Source organism: Lygodium microphyllum, chromosome 30 (genome assembly GCF_053477565.2).
Source record: "Lygodium microphyllum isolate KBCC chromosome 30, Lygodium_microphyllum_v1.1.10, whole genome shotgun sequence".
Lineage (NCBI taxonomy): Eukaryota > Viridiplantae > Streptophyta > Polypodiopsida > Schizaeales > Lygodiaceae > Lygodium > Lygodium microphyllum.
Window position 1 is genome coordinate 28,026,472 of NC_141164.1, and position 22,226 is coordinate 28,048,697.

Sequence of the window (22,226 nt, forward strand, 5' to 3'; positions counted from 1 at the left end):
TACTAATTTCTTCTTAAATGAAACACAAAAAGCATTCATTTGCTTTGAAGTGACTATTTGTCAATCCACCTTTATCAATTATCATCCCACATCATCCTTATTAAGCCTTCAAGCATGTAGGAGACAATATTTGTCAGCATGGTCCATAAGTGCACACTATAGTAATAGTTAGGGGAATCTAGCTTGTTCTTTAAGAAAGAAACACACCTAGTTAATTGTGAACTAGTGCTCTTAAAGTACTTTTTCCCTTTTCTAAAGTTATGATATGCATAACTTTTCTACTATTAGTTCAATAGAGTTTGATAACAAGTACTTAAACTTAGAAATCTAGTTTTTCCAATTCTATCTTTGTCCAAATATTACACCTTGGGCAAAGATGCAACTGATATCAATCTAAGTCCAACCTATGTTGTCATTACTCAACTCTTTAGTATGGACTTGATGTGGGATACATTTGACTAGATATAGTTTAGTTTTAGTTTGCTCAAGACATGGACCACTTACATAGTGACTTGTCTCATAAGGCCATTTGGCCCCTAGTAGATATTAATATACTATCCTTTTCTTCTTTGTTTCTTTACATGCATATTCCCTCATCCTAATCTTGATTCCTTGCCAAATGGTTTTCTAGTTATTGGAGTATTATCCACAAGTGCAATGGCCACTCTTAAACTATTAAATGATATGTACTTCTCATAATATTCATAGTTGCTTCGCATGGGTGCTCATATTTGCATCCACACTAACGATGGCATTATGATTTGTGAATGATTGGGCATATGGGTGGTCATATGCCCTCCACACTTATGATGGTATTATGATTTGTGAATGATTGGGCTTGTCTTTGTAGTTTAGTTTTAGTTTACTTTAGACATGGACCACTTACACAGTGACTTGTCTCATAAGGCAATTTGGCCCCTAGTACATATTCATATATGATTCTTTGCTTCGTTTCTTTGCATGCATATTCCCTCATCTTGGTCTTGCTTCCTTGCCAAATGGTTTTCTAGTTATTGGAGTACTATCCACAAGTGCAATGTCCACTCTTAAACTATTAAATGATTTGTTTAACCTGTAATATCCACAGTTGCTTCATGTGGGTGCTCATATTGGCATCCACACTTATGATGTTATTATGATTTGTGAATGATTGGAATTGTCTTTGTAGTTTATAATCTACCAACACGTTATTTTTCAAAAAGGGTAAGAGACCCAATAGATATCATTAGTCAATTGTTAACCACTTTCAAACTTGCAAAACAAATTTTTATGTTTGTAATGTGTGTCAACAATCAACTATCTAAGGTTGACATATTTTTAACTCTCACCACCATACAATGTGCTAATATTACTAACATCATCGTATCATTATCATCATTCATCATCATACTTTTCAACATCAATAAGAGATTTGGCTTGGCACTACTATAGATCAAGTTTAAACATGTTCATGATTGCTTTCCATTTATTATCAAAGTGATTATTTCTGGAGTACAAACGAAGCCACTTGGTTTATACACTTGTGTAATGAATCAAGCTTGTCAAATAAGCTTGCCATGCAAATTTCAAGTTGCTGTAATTAATGGAATCCATATAACAAGAATAGAGCTTCACAATTTAAAAAGATCAGATATAATATTTGGTATGATGCGGAGGGAGCATCCATTCTGAATTTTGCTATTCTCTTTGATCAGCAACAATATAGTTTGCATGCCTCTCTTGGAGAAAGTCCACAAGAAGCGTTTCCACATCAATATTTAAGCTATCCTTCTCTATGATTCTATCCTCATTAGCCATCACTACAATCACCTTATTTCTCCTTGTTAGAAGCTCATTAGCAACGACTGCATGCACTCCATACTTTTGCAATGCATCCTTTGCCTTCCGTATTAGTATATCTAGATCTGTTTCGAGCTGCCAGCACAGTTTTATCACCAATATATTAGAATTCCAACACTCGTAAAATAAGGTACAACCATACTCTTCAGCCATGTAAGATCACATGAAAGAAAATTTATAGCACGACAAGCATAGTAGGTGACTGAGGGCCAAAAATAGACTTAGCAACATGAAGATCAGGTTTCATACCATGTTTCCCTAACCTTCACATGATATACAACTAAACCATTCATAGACCATATAAAGCAATACATTCCACAAATTCAACAATGACAATGTTACAAATACAATCTGATGTGTATACTTGCAAATAAAATGAAATGAATCAAGTTCAACTTCCAAAGAATATTGTTGTCTAAAATTCAAAATAAAATGAGAACATTCATTCATATACAGGCTGAATTGAATCTAGGTTGCAGACTTTCTTCCTGAGCTATAGTAGTAATCAAAACCAGTGTTTCAAACTTCTCACACTTACACATGTGCATGCTCCATACAAATGAACATTGTCAAGGTCCATGTTAAGTGGCACAAGTATTTTCTTTGTAGGCTCTCACAAGCCTATAGCAACTAGAGGGGCAAGGATTGTGATACCTTAGTACTAGCACTGAGCAAGTATTAAAACTAGTATGCTCTCAGGCCAACATCTATTATAGGCTAAATTATGGAGGACCCCTCGAATCTTCCATCTGGTCATGTTTGGAAATTATGTCTCTATTTTGCCGAAAAGCAATCTGATTCAACTTGGATTCATATTTTTACTAACCAGAGAATGTGCCCTCAACACCACAACCAAGTTCATCATCATGTGGCTCCTGTTATTTCCCACTCATTCCTGACCACCTCCAGCTGCTGCCATGGACATCCTTCAGTTGCCCTTCCATCTTCAGTGGACTGCATTTATCTCTAGCTGGCCGTCACTAATTTCCAGTAGCCGCTGTGGTGATCCCCTGCTATCACCAACCGTAGAAGAGACACTTATAGTCTGCTTGGACTGCATTTTGCCCCAATTGCTAGCCTCTCCATACAGCCTGCTGCCACGGTCATCTCCAACTTTCATTCTTTAACTTCACAACTACAAGCTGCATTTTGCCCCACCTTCCTGACATCATTGCCTGTAGCAGGTGCTTTTTGTGTTTTAGGCAGTTTTCTTCATCAGCCTCTGCTCCGATTGGTGTTTGCTATGCTTGGGATCTGTCTCCATTGGATGGCACACATCGCCACCTCCCTTAGCCCACTCCCACGAGGGCCATTGACTATCAGGCATCTCTCCCCTTCAACATTTTGTACATTTTCATTTGTTTATTCCATCATTATTCACTATCTTCATTTTGTGTTTTTGTGTATTTGCATTTTGGTGTATTGTGTTTCGCAAGGTATTTATCGTGAACCGAAGTCACCAAGACTCAAGTAAGAATAGTTTGTAGCAAAGAGAAGAAATTTTGTAGAAGCAGAATGTATGAAACAATAGGAGTCCAACAGACATAGAAAATCCAATTGAAGAGTAAATTTATCACATATGAGCTTGTGCTCTACCCTTGTATAGCATATACATCAGCATAAAGACCATAAACCAAGGATATGGCTACATTTAAATCCACTCATATTCAGCCCATATGCATTAGAGATCGCCATACATGAGTTTTAGCATCAAACAATGTATCGGTGGCTCAAAAACAGGCCTGTACACGCATAAGAATAGTTACTACCTATGCAGCCCATATAGACCAAAAAATCCCTGTTCCGGAACACCAAAATACCCTTTTTTTAGCCCAAAGATTCAGCCTCTCAATCTACTACAGCATAGATCAAGATATATCAAAACAGTCCTCACTATCCCTCTATATGGGACAGCCAAGAGCAATATTCAAACATAGATCCAAGATAGATCAAAGAAAAGTCTTTTTGAACAGCAGTAGACAGCTTGTATTCGCTGTTTAGAACAATCCACAACAATGAGAATCCACATGTATCAGTCCTTTGTAAGAGCTTTGCCTTGTTCTCTTCTTCTCTTCCCTTGCTAGCTTTCTCCTTGATTTGAGCCTCCAACTGAGAGCTCTTTCCTTGTCATGGAGCCAATCGGATCAGAGAGTGAATGCATCGGATAACACACAAAGAGTAGAGAGCAGTAGAGAGGAGAGTGAGCACGACACACTTGATGTTTAGTACAAAGACTACCGTACCACTTTTTAGGTTTTGATAATATATATAAAGTACAAGAGTGTAAGGGTATGTTCAGACCCGAACACAGTAAAAGGCACGGTGAGCTTTTATTCCTAACAACTTCCCACCTAAAGGCAACGTGCCTGAAGGTAGAGGAAAGAATCAACTAAGTCTATGTATGTACAAAGCTGAAAGACACATATACTATCCAACCCCCATCATTTGGCGGCAATGAGCAAACCGCTCGGCTGGAAAACCCTTCGTGAGGTCTGTAGGGTTATCATTTGTATGTACCTTGACAAGCTCAATGCCTTTGCTGTCAAGTATATCCCTGATAAATTATTACTTCACCTATATGTGCTTTGTCTTTGCATGAAAGACAGGATTCCTTGCTAGCATGATAGCACTCTAACTGTCACAGTGGAGAATAGGAACCTCTGTAATACCAAGCTCTCTCACCAGACGTGAAAGCCATAGAGCCTCTTTGCATGCCTCTGTGGCAGCCAAATATTATGCCTCTATGGTAGACAATACAACACACTTTTGCAGCCTAGATATCCAAGAGACTACTCCTCTTGGGAACATGAACACATATCTTAAAGTAGATTTCTTGCAATCAGGATGGCCACCATAGTCTGCATCCATGAAACCAACAACAAATGAGTTCTGTGAGCCAAAACGGATACACAAATCCTTTGTGCCCTTAGGGTATCTCATGATACCCTTCACTGCTTCCCAATGCTTTTTGCCAGGATATACCATGTATCTGCTAACCGTTCCCACTACAAATGCAATATTAGGACGTCTAGCAACCATAGCATACATCAAGCCACCAACAGCTAAAGCATAGGGTATCTCGGCCATTTCAACCTTTCCATCGTCTAATGTAGCGTTGTCATTTGCACTAAGTTTCACATATGGAGACAATGGTACACTAATGGCTCCCCCCCCCCCCCCCCCCCCCCCCTCCATATTGAAACGCTGCAGAACTTTCGTCACATACTCCTACTGTGACAGATAAAGAAGACCCTTTCATCTGTCTCTGAGTATACACATGCCAATAATGTGATTGACCTCACCAAGATCTTTCATATCAAAGCTATTGTGTAAACTCTGCTTCAAGGAGTCCAAGGCATGAACATCCTTGCCTGCAATCAGCATATCATTCACATACAAAACCAAGAGAATAAGGCTACCATTTGTTGCCTTCTTATATATAAGCAATGATCGACTTGAGAACGATAAAATATTACTTTTCTTTTCTCGGGATCCCATAATCAATACCCCATCTCACCTTCATCACCATATCCTAGGAAAATACATTTACAGGACTTTGGGTCAAGTTTGCTACATTCTTCCTTGTGAATTGTGCACAAATGCCTCACAGCCAAACACTCTAAAGTAAGCATATGAAGGTGGCTTGCTAGACCACTCTTCTTGAGAGACCCCCCCAAAGACCTGTTTAGTGACCAATTAATCAAGTGTACGGCTGTCATAAAAGCCTCTGCTCAAAATCCATAGGGTAAAGCAATGCGTGACAAGATTTTACAGACCTTGTCTTGAATGGTCCTATTCATATGCTTTGCAACACCATTTTGGGACGGATTATGAGAGGCAGTAAGCTCCCTTTTAATCCCCTCGTTGTCACAAAAGTCTTGAAAAGCTTTGAAATTTAGATACATATTTTCCACCATTGTCAGAGCGGAGGTATTTTAATGTCTTGCTAGTCTAAATTTCAGTAAGTGCCATGAATTTTTTAAATTTATCCAAGGCCTCGTCTTTGTGTCGGATTGGGTAAACCCATACTTTGTGTGTAGCATCATCAACAAAGGTAATGAAATACTTATTCCCCCCTAAAGATAATCCTAGCATTTGACATATATCTGAATGTATCAACTCTAAGGGTGAAGACTTTAGAGAGATTTTTTGTATGACGTTTGACCATGTTTACTATAAATACAATGATCGCATTGTTCAAAATCAACATACCTTAAAGACGGTAAATAATCCAAACGAGAGACCACTTTCATTCAAGATTGACTCATGTGTCCCAACCGGCTAAGCCACAAAGAAACACTTGGCTGCTCAATTATGGCGACTACATAGTCACACACACTAGATACATACAAAGCATAGAAGATATCACTTTTGGACCCCTTCGCAACAATGCGAGAGCCCTTACAGATTTTCCATTTGCTATCCCCAAAGGTGGTGTGATAGCCTTCATCATCTAGTTGTCGTGTGTTTATCAAGCTCTTCTTGAGCTGAGGTACATGTCTCACATTATGCAAAATAAACACGGAGCCATGCTGAAATTTCACTTTCACACTGGCAATGCCTACAATTTTACATGCATAGTTATCCCCCAAGTGGACAACACCACATACACCACTATTGTAGTCAGAGAACCACTCATGATGTGGTGTGACGTGAAAGGACGCAGCTGAATCAAGTATCCCTAAGTGTGCACATCATCCTCAAAATATGCAATCAATGCACGTGCTCTCAAAGAAGAAGCAAGAAGTACACCCCATCACTGTCAGTATCATGAGTGACTACATTGACCTCTTTGATTTTCACATTGCTATTCTTTGCAGGCTAGCTGTCCTTGTTTTCAGCCTTGTTGGCTTCAGTGTTTTTGTTTTTGCCCTTCTCTTTCTTCAACTGAAAACAATTCCGTTTTGTAGTGTCCCTTTTTGCCACAATGATGGCACTCCACATTTTTTCCACGAGATTTACTGTGTGCTCTATTTTCAGAACTGCCCTTGTATTGAAATCTGCCTCTAGTGTATAATGCATTAGAAGACTTGTTTGCTGACTTATTTTGCTAATTGGATTCTTCCACCAGCAAAGAACTCTCCACATCGGAGTATAACAGCTAAGTATTCGAACTACTCAAATCTGCCTTGAAAGTATCCCAACTTTCAGGCAAAGTGCATAGCAAGAAAGTAGCCTTGAACTCATCATCAATATGGAAATCCAAAGCAATCAGCTAACTGAAAATTGAGTTAAACTCATTCAAATGTACAAACATGGCTGTACCTTCTTTCGTACCAAAATCCATTGATTTTTCAGCCAATAAACCTTGTTGGCTGCACTTTTCTAAGCATACAATTCTTCAAGCCTTTGCCACATTGCATATGCTGAATTCAGCTTCTCAATGTTAAAGAGCAAGTTTTCTAACACTGAGAGCTCAATGGTAGAGCAAGCAAGCTCGTCCAAGTCCTCCCACTCATCTTGTTCCATGTCTGCTGGTTTGATTCCCTTTGTTTTGATGGGTTTTGCATGTTTCTTTTGCACTAAGACATTGTAGCGTTGTCTTTTGCCAAATTGCAAATTTCCTTGCACCCTCAAGCTTCTTAATATTCAAAAGATTATTGTTTTCACTAGTTCCAGCCATAATTTGCAGTCCCAAATTGACTAAAAGGATGTCTTTTGCTACACTCCTCAAGCAATTACTGACACAATTAGAGACCAAGTCACCAATTACATATAAATCCCCAAAATTTGCCTGCAATTTCTGCTCTGAAGGCATTCCCAAGCACAAATCTGACAATTTTGATCAAAAGCCCCAAATTTTTAGAGGGCAATTCGTCGATATTACATCAATACATGTACCCAAGAGCATATACCAAACATTTGTTGCAAAGATTAAAGGAGTTATGCAAAAGCCCCAAATTTTTGGGTTCAGAGTGCACAAATTTTAGTGAAATTGAAGAAATTCCACTAAAATGTGAGAATCCCCAAAATTTATCGGACAGATGTGCACCATATGTGCAATTTCTGAGTCGGATTGTCTTGTCCCACACTAAATCCCCAAATCGAAGAGAAGGCCCAATTTTCTTGGGCAAAATTTCACTTTGTGCCTTAACGTGTCAGCACCCAATAAAATAATTGCAAAAATTAAAGAAAATTTTTTGAAAAGGAAAAGAAGACATGATAGATAGGTCCTGGCGTTGGACCCATCAGACCTGACGCTTGGCCCGCGAGCTGTTGCCGGAATGCCTGCTGCCTGGCGGTGTACTTGTCGTTTGCTCGCCAAAACTGCCACCTAGGCTGCAGCTTGTCGTGTCCCTTTGCGGCGCCTATGACTTGCCGACTACTACCCATCAAGCCCGCCTGCAACTCCCACGACACCACCTGCAACCATTGAGCCAACCTGCGACACCTGTGATACTTGCGACAACACGGGTCTACTCGTCCTGACAATCTGTTGCCTGCCGACGGACTTGCACACCACATGTCAGTGTGGAGATGCTCACCTATCCCACGGCCTAACGCCCATCACTGGTTCTAATACTAGTTTGATGGAGCCAGTCGAATCTAAGAGTGAACGCATCGAATAACACACACAGAGAGTAGTTAGCAATAGAGAGGAAAGTGAGCACGATACACTTGATGTTCCGTACAAAGACTAGTGTACCACTTTTCAGGTTTTGATAATATATATAAAGTACAAGAGTGTAAGGGTGTGTTCACACCTGGACTCGATAAAAGGCACGATGAGCCTTTATTCCCAATACCTTGCTCTTTTGCACACAACAGTAGTCGCCAAGAACCGCCTGAATTTTGCACTGCAAAAAACAAGTGCTGCCATGTAGACCATTCATACTTCAAACCTCCACATAAACTTGACGCGGGACACTAACATGGCCCACTTTTCTGCCCATGAAAGGTACCTAGCACTTTGTACTTTAACAAAGGTAAAAAACCAACTTAAACTATGACACGTGTTCACAGTTAGCGTATATTCGACATAAATACATGTAGCTCAATCCCATTGGCACACAACTCAAATATTGTTGCTATCAAAATTAACCGGTGAACATAGATCCACATGATATCCACTCCCTCTAAACGTACACATCCTCCAACATGTGCCACATATCTTAGTCTTTAGTATGATTAAGATCATTTGCTTCATCTTCATTATCTTCCTCTTCCTCTTTCTCTTCCTCTATGTTGTCCCGAGTAGTCTCAATGTCATGCTCTTTTTCTTCATAAGTAGTAAAATCTTTAACTCTGTCCCACCAAGTTCACAAAGAGAATATGTAGCATTATCATATGCATAACTTATGATGTAAGGAACAAACCATCTCTTGGAGACCTTTCTAATGGTACTATCTTGGTTATCCAAACTGCTGTCATAAACAAGTACCCAATCTCCTCCTTCTATAGCTCTTGGTCGAAGTCTGTTTTTCTTATCAAACCGATATTTCTTTCATAACCTGACTTCCTTCAATCTTTTTACTACAAGCTCTATATCCTCTCGTCTACTTTCCAACTAACCAATCCTTGGAGCTAGAAACTCTTCTCTACTCAATCCTTCTTCCCATGGTACTACATTCCATTGTTGGGTTTGGGGTTTGACTCATTTCTATGCTCACAAAGGAGTGTTGATGACCCACAGGACACTGGGCACTTTTTACTCTCCTTGTGAGAGATCCCCCCCCCCCCCCCCCGCGCCCTAGTTACATTATTTTCTATTTTGCATATTCATGTCGCACAGTTCGGTCACTCACTATGCTTTACATCTTCCGAGTGTGAACACATCTTAACAACCCTAAGGTCTAAGGGTTGTACTTTGTACTTTCACTTGCACACTTGAAACTTATATAGTGTATTGAGCTCTCTCTCTCTCTCTCTCTCTCTCTCTCTCTCTCTCTCTCTCTCTCTCTCTCTCTCATCTATTGTGTACTCTCAACTGAGAGCTTCCATCTTAGATCTCACATTTGGTATATCTCTCAAGGAGTTTACCAATATATCTAGACTGCGACAATCCAATGCCTCTAGTATCATGAATAAACTGAATGCCCAAATAGTAATGGAAAGGCCCCAAATCTAACATTTCAAAAGTTTGCTACGAATTTTTCTTAAATGCTGGAATTTGATCAACATGTGTCCTTATGAACAAAAGATCATCTACATAAAAACAAATGACTGGCAAGGATTCCCCCTCTTTGCATATGTGAAGAGTAGACTCTCATAGACTGTTAATGAAACCTTAGCTGAGTAAAAAGGCATCAATTTTTGCATACCAAGCTTGCGGAGCTTGCTTCACACTATACAAAGACATTTTCAACTTACATACCAAGTGTTCAGATCCCTCAACTGCAAAACCAATGGGCTGCTGTATGTACACTTCTTCTTGAAGTTCCCCATGTAAAAATGCACTTTTAATATCAAGCTAGTGCACAATCCAACCATAATGGTCAGCGAAATCAACCATACACAAAATGGTAGTCATACAAGATGTAGAAGTAAATGTCTCCTCATAATCAATGCCCTTCTTTTGCGTGTAGCCTTTTACCACAAGCTTGGCTTTGTACTTATCAACTTTTCTTTTCAACTTATAGACCCATTTAGTACCAATGGCTTTCTTTCTTTTTCATAATAGAATCAAATTCAGCTTGCATTGCTGCCATTCAATGCACACTCTATTGTGCATCCTCAAAAAAATCAAGCTTTTCATCATCAAATGTGTGCTGCCATCCAATGCACACTCTATTATGCATCCTCAAAACAACTAGGCTCCTCATCATCAACTGTGTACTTCCATAACAAACTTCATTGTATTAGCGTGATCATGCAGACGTGCTTGTCTTCTAGTACAACCAGCAAAAGGAGCATCCAAATGACTATCTTTCATAGTTTGCAAGTACCATCTAGGCATTTGCCTAGCTTCCTAATTATGTACATGCTCCTAATGAACCTCAATTTCAGAATCTTGCTGAATATTCACATCAGCCCATAGGCTGAATTTCTGCATTACTTAATGGAGCAGTTGGCTTAACATTTTGTTCATTTACTGAAACTCCAGCTATATTACCAAAAGAAATGTGCAACAGTCCTTCAAACACATTATTTGCAGCCTGATATGTATCAAAACCAGCAAAGGATAATTCTGATTTTTCATCAAAAATCACATCCCTAATGACAAATACTCTCTTGGAAATAGGGTCATATAGAATGTATCCTTGGCTCTCACTGTAGTACCCTACAAAAATGCATTTCTCAGCCTTGTTGTCCAACTTCTTTCTTAGTACTTTGGGAATATGAGCATATGCAAGACACCCAAAAGTACAAAAGTGGCCAACTGAAGGTTTCCAGTTGTTCCAAGCCTCAAAAGGCATGATATTTTTTAATGCCTTTGTAAGACACCTATTCAAAACATGACAATCGCACATAAATGCTTCCATCCAAAAGCCACGTGACAAATTCTTAGCTTTTAGCATACATTTGGCCATCTCCATGAGTGACCGATTTTTCTTTTTGCAACCCCATTCTGTTGTGGTTTATATGCAGTAGTATACTGATAGGCAATACCTTTCTACTTCAAAAAATTATTCAACAAGGAAGACATATAACCCCCCTCCCCTTTCTATCTGAATGGAGAGTCTTAATCTTGCAGCTAGATTGACTTTCAACAAGTGCAACAAAAGCAAAAAATGCATCATACACCTCTATCTTTTCACCAATGGATAGACCCAACAAAAACGAGTAAAGTCATCAATGAAAGTGACGAAATAATATCCACCCAATGACTTTGTATACATAGATCCACATATATTCGAATACACAATCTGTAACATGGCAATTGCCTTAAAAGCAACATCACGATTGAGGAAAAGAGAATCGGTGCATTTTTCTCAAAATGCATCCCTCATAAATAAGCTCAGGAGGTCTCTCCAAGAGAGGTAAGCCATCTAGCATCTAAGTACGCTACATACGCATCAATTTTCCATAGTTAACATGCCCCATACAGGCACGCCATAACTTTTCTTGTGACACAACAGGAGTAGGAGTAGATGTCAAATAGACTGATTGGTCAATTGAATAAGCATCTAACTCATAGAGTCCATGACATAATGTGACAATCAATACCAAAGTCAATAATTCCTTATCCCTAACCATGCATTGTCATCATCAAACAAATGTGACCTACATACCACACTTTGCTTAACAAGAAATGGACAACAAATTCTCCTTCATCCCTGGCACATATAATGCATCCTGTAAAATGGAGAGTAGAGCCATCAATGGCTTTCAAGTCATTTACCAATGGAAATGCAAGCTTGATTGCCAACCTAGAGAAGAAATCTCTAGCCTCATCATCATCCAACTCTCCTCTGCCAACTATGATCTTGCCCACATATCCATGATGACATATCACATCTTTCAACAAGAACTTGTATGCAACACTAATAGCTTTTGTTTTCAAAGCCGGGCCTTCAACTTAATTGGTGAGGTCCTCGTGTGCAAGCATAATATATATTATCCGCTATAATCTCATAGGCATGTTTACTAAATCCACAACCCACTTGTAATGCATGTATGAGACTTTGGCAAAGCTCTCGACCTCAATCATCCACTCCCTCAATGGCTACTAGGATCAGGTGCAAGGTGACTCTTGAGCTCACAAGGAGTTCTGACGCCACTCATGTACCTGGAGTGGTCATGATCTATTCTTCACGATGCAAGTAGGCAACCCCAAGTCGTGTAATTCTCCTTCTCCATGGCTTCTATCCCCCATTCCCCCCCGACTGCCTTGAGAGGCTTGTATGTATGATTCCAACATAACTTCGTATCAGCTCTAGACACACTCTTCAGCACATGTACTTCATTGTAAAGTCTTCTAAGTAATATAACTAGCCACTATTTTTTCTTGTAAAAAAAGAAGGGCGGGAGCCATATCTCATAAAGTAATTGCAATTGCTATGGAGACATCTCTGCTATTGAATGTTGCACTAGAAACTCTTACTCAAAGACAGTCTTGCATCTTCAACCTTCACATTACAACATAAGGACTTACTCTTCACTAATGCATGTTTAAAATTTTATTATGAATGAGTGGGCAATAGTAGGAGGACCTAGTAGCCACGTGATGATGAACTGGGGTAGAGTGAGGATACAAGGGATACAAGTGACCTAGCACACTATTTTATAGACGAGGAGCCAACCAAAAATATAGTTTGCTTATGGGACACAAAAATACATTGCGTGCATTCGAGTTTTAGGGTTGTACAATGAGCTAGTTAAGGTTTATTATGTAATGCACCTTTTTAAGCTTAACACATCTTGTTGATGTACTCCCTCATGATAGAAGACTCAAATGGTGACATCTGGTGAAGCTGCATCTTCAATGTGAGCTGACGAGAGGAAGTGCAATCCTTGGAGAGGTTCTTGAGTTTAGTCCACATGTGTTATAGTAGGAATATCCTTCGCATGAACCAACAAACTAACCATGCAATTAAGGCAAAAGAATATAAGGCTCTAGCATTGACCACATTCCACAAATCAGCCTAATCCTATGAATCATTGTCATCAGGTGTAGGTATCTACTAGGGAATAGGCTGGGAGAAAAATGTCTACAGCGGGCCTCAACCTTCCACAGAGGATAGTTCAAAGAATCCAACTTTTGAGCCTTCTTGAGGTTTTAGAGAACAAGAAAATGTACTAACAATGCAAGCAAAGAGAAGCAAGGTTGAGACCTCATGGCCAAAGTAGTAGGGTGAAAAGAAGTGGTAGAAGAAGATGCATCAAACTGAAAATCCATGCTGAGAAAACTGTAAACAATGAGATACCTAAGAGGAGTAGACAGCTGTCCAGTGAATTCCACAACTTCAGACCCTGCTTGGGGGGTGTCCACCACTGAAATGCAAGGTCTGGATTGCATACGGGTGCTGTCCACCAGAAAATGCAGCCACCCAGCACTGAAAACGAATGAAACACAGCCAAAGGCACTTCATAAATATCAAAATGCAAACCCAGAACTGTAGACAATGAACCTTCAGGCAGGGCAGCACCAAAACGCAGGTTAATCAGGCCTAGTGGAGCTATAGACAGCCTCGTTACAGCAGGGAAAAGTGCAATTAGCTAAGCAACGCAGTCCAGCACTGAGAATGAAGAGGGACAGCAGGCCAAGAGGGCTGCTGAAGACACGCAGGCGCAGTGGAAATGCCGAAGTGTAGGGTTGCAAACAGGCTGCTACTGATGGCAACAGCAGAGGACAGTGTTGAAAACAGAGTGGTGACGGCTGTGAGAGGGTTTTGACACTGGTATGGAGCAAAATGCAGATCTGCTGCAGTTATGGTGATGATACCATGTGACAATGGGAGCGCAAAGAGCATGCACATGAGCAAGATGAGAAACAATGAAGGCCAGAAGAGAAACTTAGTGAAAGGAAGCTGATACGAGGCTCAATCCCCCTAGACATGCTATGGGGTATAAATCTAGTGAGGACGTTGGGATAGAGAAGCAAGAGATAGAAGTCGTCAATGACTACAATGATTATCAACCAAGTGACAAGTGAGTTTACAAATGGCCAAGACTGACCTAAACTCTACTAGGACACCTATCTTGAGGACATGTATCTTTGAAACCTCACTTAACATGTAGATTAATTTTTAATCACATGGCTAAAGTAAACGTTGTACATGTGAGGTGTAATTGGGTTTAGAGTAAATTTAGGAGCCCGAAAACAAAGGAAATTACGTGATCTCAAAGGCAAAAGTTACTATACATTATGCTGCACAAGTACTCGATGGTATCTAGTGCCAGTTAATGGCCAAGGTCATTCATTTGGCCATAAGTGTCCATTGGTGATACTAGAGAAGTGGCATTTAATGGTACCTAACGCCAATCTGATGGTCAAAGATAGCACAAAGACACTTGAGAATGGAAGTTGCATAGTCAATTTAATTATTGGCTAGTCAGATTATTTTTCTAAGCACCCAAATAATTATTAGACTAATTTTTAGTATTTAAAGACTAAAATTAATATTTAATCATGGATAATACTAGAAAAATCATTTTGGGAAGACTGCCGGTTGTCAAAAATACCCATGCAAGATTGAAAAACTCTAGAGGCTGGAGAGAGGCATTTTAGTGTATTTAGGTTACAAGAGAAAGGGAGAAGATATTGCTAGTTTGATTTGCAACCATTGGGGAATCTTCTAAGGCAGCCAGGGCTAAGAAAAGACCAATCAATAGCAAGTGACAGTATCTACAGGCTATTGAGACAGGGCAACAGTAGTAAATGACTGATTTTCTTTAGTTCTTTGCATCTACAAGCTGTTGGGATATAGCAATAGCAAGTAAATGATTGGTTTTCTTCAATTCTTTGCGAAGAAAGTCTGAATTTTCTCTCTCCTCAGCATTCTGTCTCATCTCCCAACCTCTCTACAACCTTACTTTGAAGATTATAGCATTGAGATCACCAAAGACTGAGAAATTTCAAATTTCTCTACTGTAAACCCTAATCTGCAGCAACAGAAATTAGGATTTAGCAACAACCTCGAAAAGTGTGTCAAAAATTGAAAGCTCCAAGACTTGGATTCAACACGGTTGAAGCTGTTTTCAATCAAATTCAAGTGGAGGGATAAGCAAATCAATGAATTTGGAGCAGTTTCCATCTCCCTCAAAGCGAATGAATGCCAATTGACTGCTCGAATCAAGGGATAAATCAAATTGAAGACTTGCTGGTTATTTTGGACAACAAGGGGACTTGGAAAACCGAAAGGGATTGGGAGAATCCCATTATACATCAACGTTTTCTTCAATTAAGTTAAAGAAATACTGAAAGGGGTGCCAATTTTGGGGCCAACAAGGTATCCATTCTCCAAGATTGTAAGTTAATTTCCATTTCTCAGTTTTATAATAAATATTGCTACTGTAACTAAGTTGTAATCAGGGAACTACCACCCATCCATGGAAGGAAGGCTGGTTTCAATAACCAAATTCTCTACGATAGTGTCTTCGGCCAAAAAGATGGACAGGGCCCAAAAGTAAAATGAGCACAAAATTACAAGATTGACAAAAATAACTCGACTTGGACAAAGCTCTTAATGTCCTAATGTAGGGATTACAACTAGAAGATGACCATGACCATTAATAGTAATCTGATTGGGGAGATAACATCCAATCTAAAGTTGTCTAGTGCAAAGAATTTCAGACTCCTTCATGGCCTTTTATGAAGCTTACTCTATGGCTTCATTTAAAGACATGCTCAACCTCAACAAAAGTCAAGCTTGAGAAAGCTGTGTCTATTGAGATTTCTGAAGTAATCTCCTCATAGCTTTTTGGATGAGTGTTAAATGTTGGAATGCCTAGCTACTTCATCACAATTGGAATATTGTGGTCATGAAGTTTCAAGATTGAGCATAAAAACATAGATATAAAGCATTTTTGCACTATTTGAAGCATTTTTGCATTATTAGAAGTATTGTTGTTTAAAGTGCAATCAAGATATATGACTAGCAACTGCAATGGAAGGAGGGAGAGAGGAGGGGAGAGTACATGCTAGCTATTGAAGCATGGCTTCTATGAGGGAAAATTTCGGTTTTTGTTAGTGATCCTTGAAAGAAAAGTTAGTAGATGAAGATAATGGAGCATTGTCCTCCATATGAAGACCATAATGCCTTAACAGAACCGCCATTGAAGAAGTCATGTGGATCTATGTCCACTGGTTGAAAGCTCTAAGAAGTCTGATAGTGACAATATCTAAGCTGTGTGCCTATAGGATTGAGCTGCCTGTGTTTATGCTGAATGTATTTTTCACCTCTACTAGAGTGCAAAGTGTTAGGTACCTTTCATGGGCAACAAAAAGGACCAAATTAGTGTCCTTGGTCAAGTTTATGTGGAGGTTTGGAATGTGAATGGCCTATAGCGACAGCTTTTGCTTTTGGTAGCACAAAATGCAAGCTATTCATGGGTGCCTATTGTTGTTTGCAAAAGAGCATGGGAAAAACTATTAGTTGGAGGCTCAAATCAAGGAGAAAGACAAAGACAAAAAGAGAGCATTGTTTGCCTCTTCATGTATAGCAAAGGTCTAATCCATGCGGATTCTCATTGTTGTGGACTGTTCTAAACTAGTAATACAAGCTATTAATTTGAGAGACCTGAAGAAAAACTTGGGCACCAGTTTATTACAGAATCTCTCAAGGTGCTAAAGATTGAATGTGATGATTTTCTTTCATGTACAAAGAAGCAATGTTGTAGGGATATGCTGTCTAGACATGCTAGAGCTTTCGCATATCAACTACATGAGCTTGGATATGTGAATCTAGGTATTATTGCATCTATGGTCAGTTTGAGTATTCTACATGTAACATGGAACTTACAGTCAATTCCAATGCCAAAGGCTCATCTACCTAAGCTGATTGATTTATTGAATAAAAGATTAAGACAACAATTTTGAAACTGTCTTCAGCTCAAATTGATCATTTATAGTGCTCCAAAAAGATGGGACATTGAAATTCATTCTAGATATGCAACCAGTTAATAAAATGACCATAAAAATTGTAGGAGCAACTCCTGTTGTGGATGAATTTGCAGAGGCTTTTGCTAGGAGAGCTATTTACTCTTTGGGTGACTTATATTCTAGTTATGATCACTTCCGATTGGCAATAGAAAGTAGAGATCTCACTTACTATGAAAACACCATTGGGATTAGTGCAAATGTGCACTCTACCACAAGGGGCAATGAATTCCATTGCTCACATGATGAATAAAGTGAGTAAAGTATTGTGGGATTACATTCCACGGCTTATTATGCTTTTTCTAGACGACATATTGATAAATGGGTGTGCAAAAGACAATAAAGATGAAGAATTGGATGAACATGGATGTAGGAGATATGTTGCAGACCACATTGCTAACTATGAAAAGATCTTGACTAGATCGGAAGAGGTAAATCTTACTTTAGGGCAGAAGTTGCATCTTTGGGATGAATGAGATTTTAATTGTGGGACACACATGTGGTCCGTATAGTAAAAGGCTATCTCCCACAAAAGTGGATGCTATTGACAGGATGGAAGAGACTATGTATTTTATCTTATCTAGATTCCTCACTTTGCGTATATGGTGAATTCTCTTCATCATTTATTGAGAAAAGGGAAGAAATTTCAGTGGAAAAGAATGCATATGAAAGATATGAGAAACCTAAAGAGATTGTTGAGGACTCCACCTACCTTGAGGAAAGATGATTGTGCAGGTGGAAGACCCATTATTATCACTATTGATACGAGCCCTATAGGGATTGGTTGGACTATTCCGCGAGATGCTAATGAGGGAAATAGGTATATAGTCAAGTTTGGGGCTAGAGTGCTAAATGAAAGATAGAAGATATCCACAGATTAAAAGAGAGTTGTGCCGAGTGGTCACAACATTAAAATGTGATAATGAGTATTTTATTGGAGCATCACTGATTGTGGAAACAAATTCTTTACCTCTTCTCAGGATAATTACTAGTTGTTCCACTCCTCATATTGCTATGTTACGGTAGATTGCCTACATTAAATCCATGAATCCTGAATTTCGACATATAGAAAGACAGGATAACCCAGTGGCTGATATGTTGTCAAGAGCAAGGTATGAAGATGAAGAGGATATATAATGGTAGACAATAAAGAGATTGAAATGGCAAAACCAACACTTGATCGTGAATGTTTTGCCTCTACTGTAGAAACTTTTTCATAGGAGTTATATGAAGGTAAATGGTTGCAAAGCATTATTTGAGTACCTTCATAAGAAGAGAAGGATGTTCAAATGAAGAGTTCAAGAGGATTAGAAGAAAGGCATATGGTTATTTTTTAAAGAATGACTTTCTTTGGAAACACCCAAAGCATAAAAGAGGTACCTTAGTGCGAGTATTGTGTGATAGAAATACTTAGCTGCAAATTATGAGATAGTTTCATGAGAGCCTATGGGCTGGTCATAGAGAAATCTGGCATACTTTTACAAAAGATTTAAAAAAAGATACTCGTGGAAAGTCATGTACAAGGATGTCTTAAACAAGTGGGAAACACGGAAATGGTTTTGGAAAATCTTAACATGCATTTCAAGGTGGAAACACTTTGGTTTGAGGGAACAGTTGGGAAAACGTTTTTGGGTTCTCACAAAATGTTGGAGGAAACATTTCCCAAAAACACAGGAGGGGAAATAGCTATTAGCCGTCTCACAAACACACATATCAAATACGCACATCATTCCTATTGACATCACACACACACATAAATGAATATCACCTAGTCTGAAGTGATGATAACCTTTGAGAAAACAAAAAAACCTTCAAACTAAGAGGAATAACGTCACGATGGGTCATGCAAGAAAAAGTGCATCAGCAATAGAAATCAGCCCAAGCCTTGCCATTCTTTTCAACATGGCCTTGGCTTGTTGTTTCCCTTCCCATGAAGCAAGCCAACAATTCATCTAGTAGAGAATTAGCTTATAAGCAATCAGCATTTGGATACCAAGAAGACTTTGCAAGCACCACTTTCCAAGAACGGAACAAGTGAATTACTAGCATGGAAGATTTGAGATTGACACATTGATCAGCATTCTAAATTGGTAGCATGAGGCCCAAATCCAGATATTCCCATGCAAAAGAATCTCGCAATAGAAGTCCAAGCTACTAGCCAACATAGCTTCGAACAAAGCACATCTAAGTGCAATCATGTGAGTCTCCATATCTCCAACCCCCCATTGTTTTCAATGTAAAATATGACTCCAAGAGATCCCAGAAATGCTAGATTGCATACAGTCCTTTTTCCAAATCATAAAGCAAATACACCATGATTTTGTGCAAATTGGGGTTCAACCAAGAAAGCATTTGTGTCTCTAACATGCATGGGTGTACACGCGCACACGTGCATGCACACACACACATCAATAGCAATTCTCACACCCAAGCCTCCTTAGAACACACACACGCATGCACCGGGCGGGGGGGAGGATGGGCGCACGCGCACGCACACACACACATCAATAGCTGTTCTTACACCTAGACCGCCTTAGAGCACACACAAATAAAAACAATGCATAATTCAGACAAGTGCACACCCACACCCAAGTTCCTAGCCTTAAAATTTTAATAATGCTACTTCTAATTTGCAACAGTTGATCTAGAAACATAAAATCTATTATATTCAGGACCTTGTGATGATGTGATGTTTCTCCCTCTCAAAAAATGGCATTTTTGTTTCCCTTTCCATTTCCCAATTTCCCATAAGTATGATGAGAAGTGCTCATGTTGATAGCAATAGCAGTTCCAGAATGGAATTTTGAGGTAACAAGCTACTCTAGCTGTAATGGGGGAATCCACCCATATTTGTGGGGTCCTTATGACTACACCTCTTGAGTTTGGGTTTTAGTATTAGTACGCAGACTAAAAAACAAACTGCTCTCTTGACTAGCTATCCTTTAGGGTAGCCTTTAGTGACAAGCCCAACAGTAAACCTTCTGCAGTACCTTCCTCAAATTAGTTTGGCAGTAGCTTATGTATTGTTGACAACAACCAGATTTAAATTCATCAAGCAAAATCACTTACACTGTTCACTCTAATAGGCACCCTCTTACAAAGAATGGGGGGGATCAATAAAGCCGATAGATATTCCCTACTCTAGAGAGACTGTTGGACCTTGTTCACTTGCTCACAAACAAGAACACTCGAGTGTGCCCATGGTAGATATTAGTAAGCACAAAAACATTAAAAAGGGAGAGAAGTCCTAAAACAAAGTTGAGAAATGTGTGCACAAGAGGCAAATATAAGGTGCTAAAACGAGAGATAAAAGGGTTATATTAGACTAAGGCATAGTACCCCGAAACGGCATTTTCCGCAGCCTCAAATGCTGCTTCAGCATCCCGTGTGTGCATGGGCAGACCCGTTATCCATAGCAAAAACGCATTGTGTTTCACATTTTGGTCTTGTCTTCTCCATGTTCGTCTCCTACACTCTAGCTCTCTCTACCTCCTATAGCTCCAACCTCCCTTCTCCTCCTCCTCCTCCTTCCTTCCTTTCCCTCTTCTTCTTCTTCTTCTTCTTCTTCTCTTCTTCTAAGTTCTTCTCCTTCCAAGTTTCTTCTTTTCTTCTTCTTCCATCCTTTTCTTCCTTATACTTCTTCCAAGTTCCATCCTCCTCCTCCTCCTCGTTCTCCTCCTTCTTCTTCAATCTTCTTCTAAGTTCTTATTACTAAACTTCTTTCCGAATTCCCATTACCTAATCATGCCACCGGACCATTTTGGAGACACTTCAATCCAATCAAGGGATACGAGGGCTCCGGTGGATTAAAGAAGTGGCGGAGCAACTATTGTGGATTGGAGAAATGAGGGAGTGTAACATGCGTAAAAGACCACTCGGTATGTGTCCCCAACAAAGACATCAGGCCTTGCACAGATGTGCTGGTAGAAGTAGTGGTAAGTCTCCATCTTTGGCGCCGAAAACGTATGGGTATTGAGCTACAAGAGGATGAATCCTCTCATCCAACACCACATGGGGCTAATGAAGCACAAGTGCGGTAAGGAGAGGCTAGTGGGCCTAGTGGCCCTAGCCAAATTGGAGGTGCCAGTGGCCCATCAAGAAAAAGTGTATCTATATCTGTATCACGTCCAAGTGCAAAAAGAACTATGTTACCATCTTCTAGTAGTGGTGCGTAAAGAGGCTCCTTGAATGGTTTGAGTGTCCATGCAAGACTTTATAGGCAAGCTATTGTGGAGGCAACTAGAAAACTCGCACTTATTTATTCAGTGTGCTATTTTTTTCAATGTGGTCACTACAACTTGATGCAAGAAGATAATTAGGGTAGTGAACCGCATAGGGTGTGGGTGGGAAGGCCTATCCGCGAATGCATTACGCACACAAGAGCTTTGAAAGGAAAAAGCATCCATACAAGCTCAATTGGAGCCCTTGAAGAAGACATGGGCGAAATAAGAACGCACAATATTATGTGATGGATGATTAGATATGCATCAAAGGAATGTATAAAATGTTTCAGTATCTTCATACAAAGACACCATGTTCATCAAGGCAATTGATACCTCTTTCATGGATATAAGAGTCCAAAATGTGGTGCAGGTGGTGACAAATAATGGAAGCAATTGTGTCTATGGAATGTATGCTTGAGAGAAGTCCGTGGCATAGTATAGGCTCCATGTGCATCCCATTGCCTTCACTTGCTTATTAAAGATGTTGAGTAAATGCCATCACGCTTTTGTCATATCATGGTGTGGCTGGTATGGCTAAACCGCCTTGTTTACATACTTGCAACACCTGATGGATACACGAAAGTAACGAACAGAAACACTTTCTAACCAAAAGGAAAAATTGCCATTAAAAGATACTTTTCACACATCAAGGTCAAAATGGCATCAGCTCTTTGAGTCCCCTG

The 22,226-nt window shown here is 39.5% G+C and overlaps 1 protein-coding gene across 2 annotated transcripts in view; it reads right to left on the reverse strand.

Annotated features, from left to right (window-relative positions):
• Window positions 1–1,574: 1,574 nt before the first annotated feature.
• Window positions 1,575–22,226, reverse strand: part of COAB (4-phospho-panto-thenoylcysteine synthetase) — a 102,363-nt gene continuing 81,711 nt past the window's right edge. For both annotated transcript variants that reach the window (XM_087672755.1, XM_087672756.1), the window contains exon 10: window positions 1,575–1,914. In XM_087672755.1, the coding sequence (XP_087528881.1) occupies window positions 1,678–1,914 (237 nt within the window). In that variant the 3' untranslated portion in view covers window positions 1,575–1,677. The remainder of the gene's footprint in view (window positions 1,915–22,226) is intronic.